The 14,362-nt window shown below is 38.3% G+C and overlaps 1 protein-coding gene across 1 annotated transcript in view; it reads right to left on the reverse strand.

The window, feature by feature from the left end:
• Positions 1-14,362, reverse strand: part of ADAMTS19 (ADAM metallopeptidase with thrombospondin type 1 motif 19) — a 446,085-nt gene that overhangs the window by 116,440 nt on the left and 315,283 nt on the right. The window contains exons 11-12 of the mRNA XM_066341625.1: positions 6,645-6,746; positions 387-517 (exon numbers count right to left, since the gene is read on the reverse strand). Of these exons, the coding sequence (XP_066197722.1) occupies positions 387-517; positions 6,645-6,746 (233 nt within the window). The remainder of the gene's footprint in view (positions 1-386; positions 518-6,644; positions 6,747-14,362) is intronic.

Consider the following 14,362-nt stretch of genomic DNA (forward strand, 5'->3'; position numbering starts at 1 on the left):
AGAGGGGTGGAGAAGCAAATGGGCGCTTCTCCTGTGTGCCCTGGCCGGGAATCGAACCCGGGTCCTCCGCACGCTAGGAATCCCTTCATCTTTATCACTCATTTTCCCCAACCCCACCCACTGGTAACCATCAGTCTGATCTCTGCATCTATGAGTCTGTTTCTCTTTTGTTTGTTCCTTTATCTTGCTCTTTAGGTTTCACATATAAGTGAGTTTTTTAAAGGGAGTTTTTATATAAAATAAATTGAGGGACTTGTCAGTTTCCCAAAGTGGAGTAGGGTTTGAGGGGCATCATTTGCTTTCTGACCTGGTTTATCAGTAAAAGCTTTGTATTTCAGAACTGAAGAGAAAATTGCCCTCCCCCAATCCAGGAATGTTGCATTTACCCAGGACATGCGCGCTCCCGACTGCTGATCCCAGCACTGCAGGTTCGGCTGCAGGGGCTCCACGTGCTCCACTCGCCGGCCACACGCCCTGGTGCTGAGGTCCTGCTGGTACACTCTCCAGCCTTACACCACTATTCCAAAAGTTATGTCTTAGGTGAACAGATCAGGGCACAACGGAAAATCATTCACTGGCCTACAGAGTCACTGGAATTGTGATTAAATTGGGTCTACTAGAATCCCCAACATGTGTAATTAAAAAGACCACCCATAAATTGGCACTTCCTATTGTCATGGTAATAAAATGGTCCAGTTCTCCCAGTTCTCATGTCATATCAAATAGTCTTGTCTTGAAAACTGCACACAGATATTTGTACCATAGCCCTGAGAACTCAGTACTTGTGACAGGGACAGGGTGGGCAGGAAGTGTGGGACTGCACTGGTCAGGAAAGGAAACTAACACACTAAAATCATAACAACTTAAAGGTAACAAACAAAAAAACCCAGAGAGCCATATATAAAAACATAAAATAAGACATCAAAGTCCTATAACTAGAGGGAAGTAGAATTTAACAAATTTAGCAATTTTGATTTGAAATGTAAATGATTCAGGGTACTCTCCTTACAAATAACAATAAATATTATTAAATTTCAACACTTTCCTTTATGCTTTTTATCCTTTTTTTCCCCCTGAAAATTCCCATCAAATTCAAGCCTTAACATTATAACAAGTTTTCTTCTGAAAGCTGCTTATTTGAAAAACTTGGGCAATTAGACTCTGAAATTCTGTCATTTCATTTCAATTTTTCTATAACTTCCTTGGTGTATATTCACTGAGACAGGTAACTAACTGAAAGGAAAGAAAGGAGTGTGCTCCTTCTCTGTATCTACTTCTGCATGAACTGTAAACACACGTGTGAAAGAGGCTGGTCGACTTGGAGGAATGGCCGCCAAGCTGGGTAGACAGCATGTTACAATTTCTCCTTCTTCATGGAAAATCTCATATGTGGTGTCATGGCAAACATGTTCAAAGTAAGAACTAATCGGACAAAATCATGTTGAGAATAATAAGTAAAAGATTAAGAAAATTTAGACGAATGATTGTGTAGTGACGGGGATTGAGCAAGCCGATCTTTCCAGTCCTGCACAGAGTTCTGCACTAAGTGCCACAGGATTTATAAGAACTTTCGAGATAATTAAGGAACACGCTGATGCTCAGTTTTTCCATTTCAAAATGAGAATGATAATCAAGTTTCTGTAATAGACTTCTTGCAGGGGTTGAATGGAGTGCTAACTACCATGCACAGCCCATCCTAAAGATTTCATACAGGTTAACTATCACAAGTATAAATTACATGTATTATTATATTAATGTTATTAGTGAGTTTCCAGAAGCCTAATCAAAATTCTGTTTATTCTGATCTTCACTGATCTGAGTTTTTTAAGATTTATTTTGAGAATATGTTGTTAAATACTGCTTTTAGATGAGAAAACTTAGAAACTACGCTACATAGTTTTGTTTGAGCCCAGTTAATGCTTTTCTAGGCAATAAAATAATTAGTTCCCCCAGATTTTCTCTAATCATGTCAAATTTTAGAGTTAAGCTCTTTTAGATTCAGGAAAGTTTCAATCTAGGCTTAAAAAAGTAAATAATTCAGAAGGACTGATGTGCTGAGTCTGTCATTAAACAAACTGAAGTTTTGTATAAAGGTTCAGTCTGAAAATTTCAAAAGAGAGAAAAAAACAGGCTCTGTGAAAATGTTTAAACAACTTGCAAATTTAAGAATTAAACGATATTATGCCATTCATGAAAAAAAGAAAATCCAAAGTGAAAGCTGTCAAAATTCAATTGGGCAAATTGTTTAGGCCTACTTGAAAGGTGTTTATTTTTCCCAGAGTGGATGTCATAGTTCCTTATCCATTTCACAGCAAGCTGACATTAACAGGTTGGGCAAGAGTTCACAGCTGGCTAAAAATACTCTGGGAAAGACCAGAAACTAGACTTACACACCATTTCATCTAGACCAAATCTGTCAGGTGAAGAGTATGGGAACAGATATACAAGCCAAATTTGTATACACAAATCAGTGATGTTTACAGAAAACAATGTTTAAAGTTCATCACCTTGCTGATAAGCATAACTCTGGAGGAAACAGCGTAGAACTGCTTTTGTGTCTTCTAGGTCAGTGGTCCCCAACCCCCGGGCTGCGGACTAGTACCAGTCCATGGCCTATTTGGCACCGGTCCGCAGAGAAACAATAAATAACTTACATTATTTCCATTTTATTTATATTTAATTCTGAATGATGTTTTATTTTTAAAAAATGACCAGAATCCCTCTGTTACATCTGTCTAAGATTCACTCTTGACACTTGTCTCAGTCATGTGATACATTTATCAATCCCACCCTAAAGGCCAGTCTGTGAAAATATTTTCTGACATTAAACCGGTCCGTGGCCCAGAAAAGGTTGGAGACCACTGTTCTAGGTGATGTTGTGCTTCAATATTGAAGTGAGCATTAAATGTTTTCTTTAAATTATTATACAATATATTCTACTGAGTTTGAATATAAAATGATCCTAATAATATTGTTCATCCATTTTTAGAAGCACATTTTGTTTCATTTGTATTTTTCAGCCTCAAAAAATTACACCTGGTCTTAATCAAAATTTGTCATATCTACTAAATCAGTTTTATTTATGAAAATGTTAACAGAATATGTAATATAGACTATTTCTGGGATGGTACATGACCTAAAAAATTGACTATCTTTCTATTGTCTCAAATTTCTATGCAGCTATATATAGGAAGTTCATAAAAACACCTGATGGGCAGAGTCCCATAAAGATGTCAAAGGAAATGTTATTTTCTAATCAAACTTTCTTATACATATATTGTTGGATAAGAAAAGGGGAAGAAAAAAGTCAATAAACTTTGTACATATGAAAATTTTTACTGTAAGAATATTACAGTCTTCATTTTTCAATAAAGGACAATAGTAATTTCAAGTCTCAATTTAAAAAGGAAACAACTAAAATATATTACATAGAATCCTTCAAAATAGTCTACAATTTAATAAGTTGGTATAATACTTTTCTTTCCCCTCCCCCAGTTCCAAATATTATAAGTAAGAAACATGTTTCTTGGTTTTTACCAAATAATTTATCAACTTTTTAACCTCTGTTCAATAAAAATGTAAACTCAAATGGTAATATAATTTAAGAGAGAAAAAAAGAAAACAGAATGCTTTTAACTTGGAAAATACTGTGTGTAAATAGTAGGTATATCCCTATATTCACAACCATTTTGAATCATAAAATTCTGTAGGCACCTTCTCAAGTTAATTATATACTTGTAGGTAAACTAGTTATACTGCTCAAATAACATCACTGGAGTGTACATGACAAAATTTCCAGCATTGTGTGTTGGTCTGCAATGTATCAAGCTAGCAGTGTTTAGTGCAAGGTTGCAGCACTCACTGCAGAGTATTGGAAGCTATTTTCATGATGGTTCCTACAACAGCTGGAACAGATGGGTATGTGAAGAAGCCCACATGGCCTGAGGAACTGAGAAGTTCATTAGTTATTTCAATACACAAAGCATTGCAGCAGCACCACTAAAAAAATACCGTTAGCACAATTAGAGGGAAATTAAACATTTTACTTCTGTTGAGTTGATAGAATAAATTTATTTTAAAGACTTTCAGAATGCAAATTATTCTCATAAATATCCTAAGAAAAATAATAGTAGAAAACTATTTAGACAGCAGATTATATAAAGAGAGAGCTTTTATATTGCTAAAGAATAACTAAGGAGAATGGGTTGTGTGATGTTTGGAGAAATATGGCAAAATATTTGGTTATCTTGGTTTATTAGTGCTTTCCTGTATCAGGGATAATGAAAAGTATTGGTGGTATAGTTTTATGATTCAAGCAATACATTGCTTAGTACAATACCATAGGCTTGCCACATATACATACATTATTGTACTTTTGTATATAATTTTAAAAATAAACAAATCCAAATTTTGACTCTCCATATAAGCTCATAAAAAAACATTTGGCACAGTATGTGAACAACTGACTGATAGTTCACAGAAGTTCCCTCTCAAGGAACCATTATCTTACTGATTGTAACTAGTGATAAAACATTTCTAGTCTTTTAAGAGATATGTTGGACTGGCCCTTCCTGGGTAGCTCAGTCGGTTAGAGCATTGTCCCAATACGTCAAGGTTGCAGGTTCGATCCCCAGTCACATACAAAAATCAACCAGTAAATGTACATAAATAAGTGGAACAACAAATCAATATCTATCTATCTATCTATCTATCTATCTATCTATCTATCTATCTATCTATCTATCTGCCCCCTTTCTCTCTAAAATCAATCAATAAATAAAATTAAAAGATATTTGGGACTTAATGTGTATATTTTTTCTGGTTTTAATTAAAGAAATAATAGAAGTAATGACTACATGCTGATTGCAAACAATCAAGAAATGTCTGGAGAAAAGTCACATTCTCCTCACCTTTCGTTGCTCTGCTCCCATCTGTCAATTCCACTCTCTCCCAAGAGTTAACTACTAATTACAATTTGCAATTTGTATTTTCAAAGGATTATATATATATTTAACTATATCCAGTATGTGATATATACATATATTCACTTCTGTATACAGTTGTTTTTTTCTTAAATCTCAAGTGGTATCATCAAGAATCAGCTTTTCTGCTGTGGCTACATCTTCACTACCATGCCTTGCAGGTGTTTCCAAGTCAGTATATGTATATATCTACTGCATTCTTCCCACAGCTACCTTGGAACGATTTTTCTCCTGGCAAATATGTTTGTTCCCCCATTTCTCACCATTGCAAACTGCATGTACATAATCATCTGTATCTGTGTGTTTGTATGCGTACATACCCACTTACCTACCTTTGTACATGTTTACAAGTTTTCCTTAGAACAAAATTTTAGTAGTGGAATTACTAGATTTTCATCCTGCTGGTTTTTCAAATCAATGTGTTTTAAAATTAGCACTCTACATAACTTAACTTTTTTTCACTAAGAATTTACTCCAAGTAATCTTTATGTTGTTTCTGTTCAAATGTAATAAAAAATTCTTGTTTCTCCGAGGCAATGTTTCTGAGCTTCCATCTAGACTAGTGATAACTGTTCCACTTTTCCTTCATAGAATAAGAATTTTAAAACTATGTAAACTATTGAGCTGTTATCTTTTGATTAAATTTACCATAGTTATAAGTTTATGTGGGAACTACCCCCTTCATTTTCTTCAAAAAAAAAATTAAATTTTCATCTGCCCAGGTGGTAGCGCAGTAGATATATCAGCCTGGGATGCTGAGGACCCAGCTTTGAAACCCCGAGGTTGCAGGCTTGAGTATGGGCTCACCTGCTTGAGCACAGGGTCACTGACCTGAGCTGTGATTATAGATATGACCCCATCATTGCTGACTTGAGCCCAAAGGTTGCTGACTTGAAAACCAAGGTCACTGGCTTGAGCCCAAGGTTGCTGGCTTGAGCATAGGGTCACTTGCTCTGCTGGAGCCCCCTGGTCAAAGCACATATGAGAAAGCAATCAATGAACAACTAAGGTGCCACAACAAAGAATTGATGCTTCTCATCTCTCTCCTTCCTGTCTGTCTGTCTCTCTTTCCCTCTTTCTCACTTAAAAAAAAAAAAAGAAAATTTTCATTCACAATTATTTTGATTTGGAAATATCTACTAATAAATTCCTATAGTCTTATAAAACATATTAAACAATTTATACAGCCAAATATTTACTAATCTCCAAAATGTCAATTAGAATATTTTATTTATGATGCTTGAAATAACAAGAAAAAAATTATACTCAGTAGCTCTCCTGAGACAATATTTTATACCTGAAATTATTTGCCGGTTCGGAGATGTTTTATCATGTATGCTATTATTGGTGATTGCTTTACTTCTTCTTGATTTAAATAGTAAAACAATATGAATTAATTTGTTGGCAAGGTAATATGTATATTTCCAACTCAGTATTCTCATAATCAACAATATAAAATAATTGCATCAATATTAACAAAACAACCATGAATTTAAAAATATATAAAAGTTAATATTGAAAGTAGGTGAACTGCTGAAACTTTTATATATATACTGAAAGTATATATATAAAAGTAGTGTTAAGATGGATACATATGTAAGAGGCAAGTCTCTTAAATGTTATTTGATATCCTGCTACCTTCAGGCACCACCGTTGACTTACCTTACCAGTGTCACAATCAGTCCCGTCCATCGGGGGGTCAAGTTTGGTTCTGCACTCTTTCTCACCTTCTACCTTGCACCACAGCCCCGTGCAAATAACATGCTGAAATCAAGGGCGTAACAACTAATAAGGGGAAGGTATCACAGTTTTCAGATTAAATCAATAATTTTTGAGGAAGCTCTTTCAATAGAACAGAAATTATTTGAAAAAATGTGCTTTAGGTAGATATTTTTATTTTTTTATTTTATTATTATTATTATTTTTGTATTTTTCTGAAGCTAGAAATGGGGAGAGACAGTCAGACAGACTCCCGCATGCGCCCAACTGGAACCCACCCGGCACGCCCACCAGGGGGCGACGCTCTGCCCACCAGGGGGTGATGCTCTGCCCCTCTGGGGCTTCGCTCTGCCGTGATCAGAGCCACTCTAGTGCCTGGGGCAGAGGCCAAGGAGCCATCCCCAGTGCCCGGGCCATCTTTGCTCCAATGGAGCCTCGGCTGCAGGAGGGGAAGAGAGAGACAGAGAAGAAGGAGAGGGGGAGGGGTGGAGAAGCAGATGGGCACTTCTCCTGTGTGCCCTGGCTGGGAATCGAACCCGGGACTTCTACACGCCAGGCCGACGCTCTACCACTGAGCCAACCAGCCAGGGCGCTTTAGGTACTTTTAATATTGAACTTATGATTAAAATAGTATATGGCTTATTTATAGTAATGAGACTTATACACAAAACAGAAAGTCTGTCTAATATATTTATATATCTTTACATTTCTTCGAATAAAATACAGGTGATTGTGCAACATTAGCTACAACAGAAAAGTGTAAACTAATAATCATTATTTATACCATTACATGAGCTGGGTTTGAAGAATTAAAGTGATGTATTTGTGAGAGACAAGATGGCGCTGGAGTAGGCGGACGTACCAACATCTACCTCCCAGAACCAAAGTGGATTACAAACTAATTTTAAGAACTAGCATCTGGAAAAACCAACTTTGGACTAAACTAAGAGGACTCTTCAACCAAGGAACACTGAAGAAGCCACACCGAGACTGGTAGGAAAGGCGGAAATGCGGAGAGGGCTGCCCAGCTCCCTGGAGCGAACAGCAGCAGGGAGAGACTCGCATGGCGGGAAGTGAGCTTAGCAGAGGGGAAAGGGTCCTGAGCCCCAGGAACAAAGCCGCAGCCTGCAGCCCCAGAGCCCAGAAGAGGTGTACGGACACTATTTAGCTGGAAACAAGTCAGGATACTTTTTGTGAGAAAGAGGCTGATTTCTCAGACCCAGGATCCGTCTTAAAGGGACGGTGCAGAACATCTCTCTCACAACCACTCACCTGGGGCTCTTGGGGACGGGGGGAGAGAGGAGAGGACCAGAGTAACAGGAAGAGAGTGTAATCAAGGAGGCACAGGGAGAAACATTTTGGGAGATAGCCACCCTAACCCCTGGGACGAGTCACTCCCCAAAGCTGAAGTGAATATTTCCTCCAGAAACAGCAATATCAGCAAAGGGAAGCAGGAGAGCAGCCAAACAAGCTCCCCTGCGGCACTCAGAGCAGAGTCGCATAGAAAAAGGGAGCTTTTGGGTCTACAGTAGTGAGTCTTAGGGTCCGAGCTGCAGCACCCCCACCCACGCTGCTGAGGGCACACCAGAGGGCAGGCGGCAGTAGGAGACAAAATCACAGTTCTGCTGGCAGGTGTGGAAGCCAGCTGGCCACCACTGGGCTCAGGTGTGAGCTCAATCTTGCCTGGCTGGGAAGAAGGGGGCATGCAAAAGCAGTCAAGCTCAGCTGCCGGCAGCCTGTAATCCAGCCTGCAGGAGAAGGGTGGGAACCCCGGAAAGGGTGGAGACCAGCCCCTGAGCAAGGGCAGAGGAGCACAGCCTTGCCCCGCCCATGCAACTCAGGCTTGTGGTCTGACTTGGTAGCTGGCTCCTCCCACGGGGGTGGAGTCAAAAGCCCAGAAGAGGCGGAGTTCCGCTAGTGAGCTGAGCTTGGGCACGCAGTCCTGCCCAGCGGTAGAGCCAAGGCTAGCAGCTGTTCCTCGAGTGGGCTCCTCCTGCAAGGGCAGGGCGAAAGCCTGGAAACTGGCAGAGACCTGCAGCTGAGCAAAGGTGTTTGCCAGTGCCCTCAGGACCAAGCATAACATCACACATGGAGGCGGGGCAAAGGCCAAGGCCATCAGCGCTTGTGCACCTGAGCGCGTGATCACAGCCACTCCCGTGAAAAGAAAATGCGGAGGCAGAGAAATACAACATGAATAAACCAAGAGAAATCCCCAGAAAAGGACCTAAGTGAATCAGATATAACCAAATTACCAGATGCAGAGTTTAAAATAATGATTGTTAGGATGCTCAAAGATATCAGAACAACCATAGATGGCCATTACAAAAACCTAAATAAAGAGATAACAAATATAAAAAAAGACATTGAAATAATAAAAAAGAATCAGTCAGAAATGACAAACACAATATCTGAAATAAAGAATACAATGGAAGGAATTAAAAGCAGGATGGATGAAGCAGAGAATTGAATCAGTGAGTTAGAGGACACAATAAATAAAGGCACGGAAGAAGAGCAGAAAAAAGAAAAGAGACTCAAAAAGTCTGAGGAAACTCTAAGAGAGCTCTGTGACAACATGAAGAGAAATAACATCCGCATCATAGGGGTTCCTGAAGAAGAAGAGAAAGAACAAGGGATAGAGACTTTGTTCAAACATATTATAGCAGAAAACTTCCCCCAATTAAGGCAGGAAAACATCACACATGTTCAGGAAGCACAGAGAACTTCATTAAGGAGAAACCCAAAGAAACCAACACCAAGACACATCATAATTAAAATACCAAAGCTAAATGATAAAGAGAAAATATTAAAAGCTGCTAGAGAAAAAAAGACTATCACCTACAAAGGAGCCCCCATAAGGATGACTTCTGACTTCTCAACAGAAACATTTGAGGCCAGAACGGAATGGCAAGAAAAATTCAAAGTAATGCAGAACAAGACCCTACAACCAAGACTACTTTACCCAGCAAGGCTATCATTTAAAATTCAAGGAGAAATAAAAAGCTTTACAGAAAAAAAAAAAAAAAAAACTCAAGGAATTCACTGCAATCAAACCAAGGCTGCAAGAAATGCTAAGGGACCTGTTGTAAACAGATCAAAGGAAAAAAAGAATATAGCAAAAGAGGAATACAGTTTCAAAGAAAAAAAATGGCAATAAACAATTACATATCAGTAATAACCTTAAATGTTAATGGATTAAATGATACGATCAAGAGACAGAGGGTAGCTGCGTGGATAAGAAAACAGGACCCATACATATGCTGTGTACAGTAGACACACCTTAAATCAAAAGATGCACACAAACTGAAGATAAAAGGATGGAAAAAAATATTTCACGCAAATGGAAATGAAAAAAAAGCTGGGGTAGCAATACTTATATCAGATAAAATGGACTTTAAAACCAAGACCATAGTTACAGATAAAGAAGGTCACTACATAATGATAAAGGGAGAAATCCAAAATGAAGATATAACCATTATAAATATCTACGCACCTAATATACGAGCACCTAAATATATAAAGCAGACTTTGATGGACTTAAAGGGCGAGATCAATAGCAATACTATAATAGTAGGAGATTTCAATACCCCATTAACATCATAAGATAGATCCTCAAGAAAGAAAATCAACAAAGAAACAGCAGACTTAAAGGACATATTAGATCAACTCGATTTAATAGATATCTTCAGAACCTTTCACCCTAAAACAGCAGAATATACATTCTTTTCAAGTGCTCATGGTACATTCTCTAGAATAGACCACATGTAAGGGCACAAAAGTGGTCTCAACAAATTTAAGAAGATTGAAATCATATCAAGCACTTTCTCTGATCACAATGGCATTAAACTAGAAATCAACCACAATAGAAAAACTGAAAAACATTCAAACACTTGGAAACTAAATAGCACGTTATTAAATAACGAATGGGTTAACATTGAGATAAAAAAAGAAATTAAAAAATTCCTAGAAACAAACGATAATGAGCATACATCAACTCAAAATTTATGGGACACAGCAAAAGCAGTCCTGAGAGGGAAGTTTATAGCATTACAGGCATACCTCAAGAAGCTAGAAAAAGCTCAAATAAACAACTTAACCCTGCATCTAAAAGAACTAGAAAAAGAACAGCAAGTAAAGCCCAGAGCTAGTAGAAGGAAGGAAATAATAAAGATCAGAGCAGATATAAATGACACAGAGGCTAAAGAAACAATACAGAGGATCAATGAAACCAGGAGCTGGTTCTTTGAAAAGGTAAACAAGATCAATGAACCTTTAACGAGACTCACCAAGAAAAAAAGAGAGAGGACTCAAATAAATAAAATTAGAAACGAGAGTGGAGAAATAACAACTGACACAACAGAAATACAAAATATTGTAAGAAAATACTATGAAGACCTGTACGCCAAAAAACTAGACAACCTAGATGAAATGGACAAATTCCTTGAATCATATAATCTTCCAAAAATCAATCTGGAAGAATCAGAAAACCTAAACAGACCAATTACAACAAATGAGATTGAAACAGCTATCAAAAAACTCCCAAAAAAGAAAAGTCCTGGGCCTGATGGCTTCACAAGTGAATTCTACCAAATATTCAAAGAAGAACTAACTCCTATCCTTCTCAAGCTATTTCAAAAAATTCAAGAGGAAGGAAGACTTCCAAGCTCCTTTTATGAGGCGAGCATAATTCTGATTCCAAAACCAGGCAAAGACAACACAAAGAAAGAAAATTATAGGCCAATATCCCTGATGAACTTAGATGCAAAAATCCTCAACAAAATATTAGCAAACCGGATCCAGCAATATATGAAAAAAATCATACACCATGATCAAGTGGGATTTATTCTTGGGAGGCAAGGCTGGTACAATATTCGCAAATCAATCAATGTGATTCATCACATAAACAAAAGAAAGGAGAAAAACCACATGATAATTTCAATAGATGCAGAAAAAGCATTTGATAAAATCCAGCACCCATTCATGATCAAAACTCTCAGCAAAGTGGGAATACAGGGAACATACATCAACATGATAAAGGCCATCTATGACAAACCCACAGCCAACATCATACTCAATGGGCAAAAATTAAAAGCAATCACCTTAAGATCAGGAACAAGGCAGGGGTGCCCCCTTTCACCACGCTTATTCAACATAGTTCTGGAAGTCCTAGCCACAGCAGTCAGACAAGAAAAAGAAATAAAAGGCATCCGAACTGGAAAAGAAGAAGTAAAACTATCATTATTTGCAGATGATATGATATTGTATATAGAAAACCCTAAAGTCTCAGTCAAAAAACTACTAGACCTGATAAATGAATTCGGCAAGGTGGCAGGATATAAAATCAATACTCAGAAATCAGAGGCATTTTTATACACTAATAATGAACTGTCAGAAAGAGAAATCAAGGGAACAATCCCCTTTACCATTGCAACCAAAAAAATAAAGTACCTAGGAATAAATCTAACCAAGGAGATTAAAGACTTGTACTCGGAAAATTATAAAACATTGATAAAAGAAATCAGGGAAGATACGAATAAATGGAGGCATATACCGTGCTCATGGTTAGGAAGAACAAACATCATTAAAATGTCTATATTACCCAAAGCAATTTATAAATTCAATGCAATACCGATTAAAATACCAATGACTTACTTACAATCTTTAAAGTTAAGGTATTAAAGTGTACTCAGCAAACATTTTAAGGTGAATTAAAAAAAATTTTTAAAGGGGGTAGTCATATCCTGGAACTCCTATGGGTCTACCATATCATACTTTTTACTTAAAAAACAATTACATTTCTTTTGAATGCTGATGAACAGGAGACACCAAATCTTTATTGCCTGCCAACTACTACCTTCTTTACTAGATCCAATTTATAACACCGTTTTGTCTTTTTCCAAATAGCTCCAGATATATGAATAATATTTATATAGTCGGATGGGGATCCTCAAACCCCTCAGCAAGATCTTCTGAGCATGGCTTTTAAGATACCTAGAGGCAGAAAAAGCCCAATAGAGATCAGGGGAACTACCAGCTTTTAGGATACACCCTTAAAGGCTCCAATGCCCCAAAGGGGTCTCATAGGATGCCATCTGGGTCCTGATTCAATAGTAGAAAGGAAGGTCATTGAGCTAAAGCCTGCCAGGCTTACATGCCTCTGCTGTGAGGAAACAGGGACACTGGAAGTTAGCCTTCCCCCTCGCTCCTCTAAAGGAGGGTTCAGTCTCTTCCAGCCCTGCTCCAGCCACCTATGACCTAACCTTGCCCACAAAGCTCGGGTTTGCCACTGAAGGCTGAAGGTGCCCAGGGCCGTCGGCCCCATCTATGACACTGTGGACGAGCCTAGGGTATTTCTTCGAAGAAGCAGGTAAACTGATCTCATTTGCACAAGGGCCACTTAACTATGTTTTGCCTGAATAGTCAGGTTTTTTATTCTTCCCTTAAAGATCTCTGTTGTGGGTGTTGATAGTCCTATTTTCTGCTGCTTTGCTTAATATATAGTGTTTCCTTTATTTCTCCTACCTCAATGTCCCACTCATATTTCAGGCTGGGACCTACTCCTAATTTAGAGCTCTCTTTCCCCCTTTTGCCAACTTCTATTATGAATCTACCTTTGCTACCCAGCTTAGTGTATCCCAAGGTTCTATTTACCATGCCACAGTCGCAGAGCTCTAGGGAAGAGCAACCTGGTCTCTTCTCTCCAGGCAGAGGAGAACAGAAGCTCCATATCCACGTATGCTGCAAATGGTTTTTCCAGTCTACCTGAATCATTACCAGCTAGAAGCAGCGATCATTGGGACTTGGACATGAGCTGCAAAGTATAGAATGGTGACAACAATTCCAGTGCCATGAGGACTTTTCCTGGATGTGGACTTTTCTGGACTCCTGCTCCTTGTGACAGCTCCTAACAGACTGAACTGTGGTTGGGTTGCATTTTTCAGGGATTTGGCATGGTGATGGGGCCAACTTGGACTTGGTGAACATGTTAAGGACACTACTCTTTTATGGATTCTTGCTGTATTGGCCAAGAGTTTGCTTAAAGGCTTTTAATCACTGTAAAAAAAAAAATAGAAGACTGGATAAAGAAGATGGGGCACATATACACCATGGTATACTATTCAGCTAGAAGAAATGATGACATCGGATCACTTACAGCAGAATGGTGGAATCTTGATAACAGTATGTGGAGTGAAATAAGTGAATTAGAAAAAAACAAGAACTGCAGGATTCCCTACATTGGTGGGACATATAAAAGAGACTAAGAGACATGGACAGGAGTGGGGTGGTTACGGGGGGTGGGGGGAGGGAATGATGGAGAGGGGGAGGGAGAGGGGGAGAGGTACAAAGAAAACTGGATAGAGGGTGACGGAGGACGATCTCTCTTTGGGTGATGGGTATGCAACAGAACTAAATGACAAGATAGCCTGGAAATGTTTTCTTTGAATATATGTACCCTGATTTATTGATGTCACCCCATTATAATAAAAATTTATGTATAAAAAAAATAAAAAAATAAAATAAAATAAAAAAAAAGTGATGTATTTGTGCCTCCTGTCCTAAAACTTGTCTCCCCGACATGCTCCGCTTTGTACTTCAAAGCCATGACTGGTAGCTTGATTTCATTGTATATCCTTGGCCCTTGACACAATTCAAAGCCACTGAGT

This window comes from Saccopteryx leptura, chromosome 6 (assembly GCF_036850995.1).
Source record: "Saccopteryx leptura isolate mSacLep1 chromosome 6, mSacLep1_pri_phased_curated, whole genome shotgun sequence".
Lineage (NCBI taxonomy): Eukaryota > Metazoa > Chordata > Mammalia > Chiroptera > Emballonuridae > Saccopteryx > Saccopteryx leptura.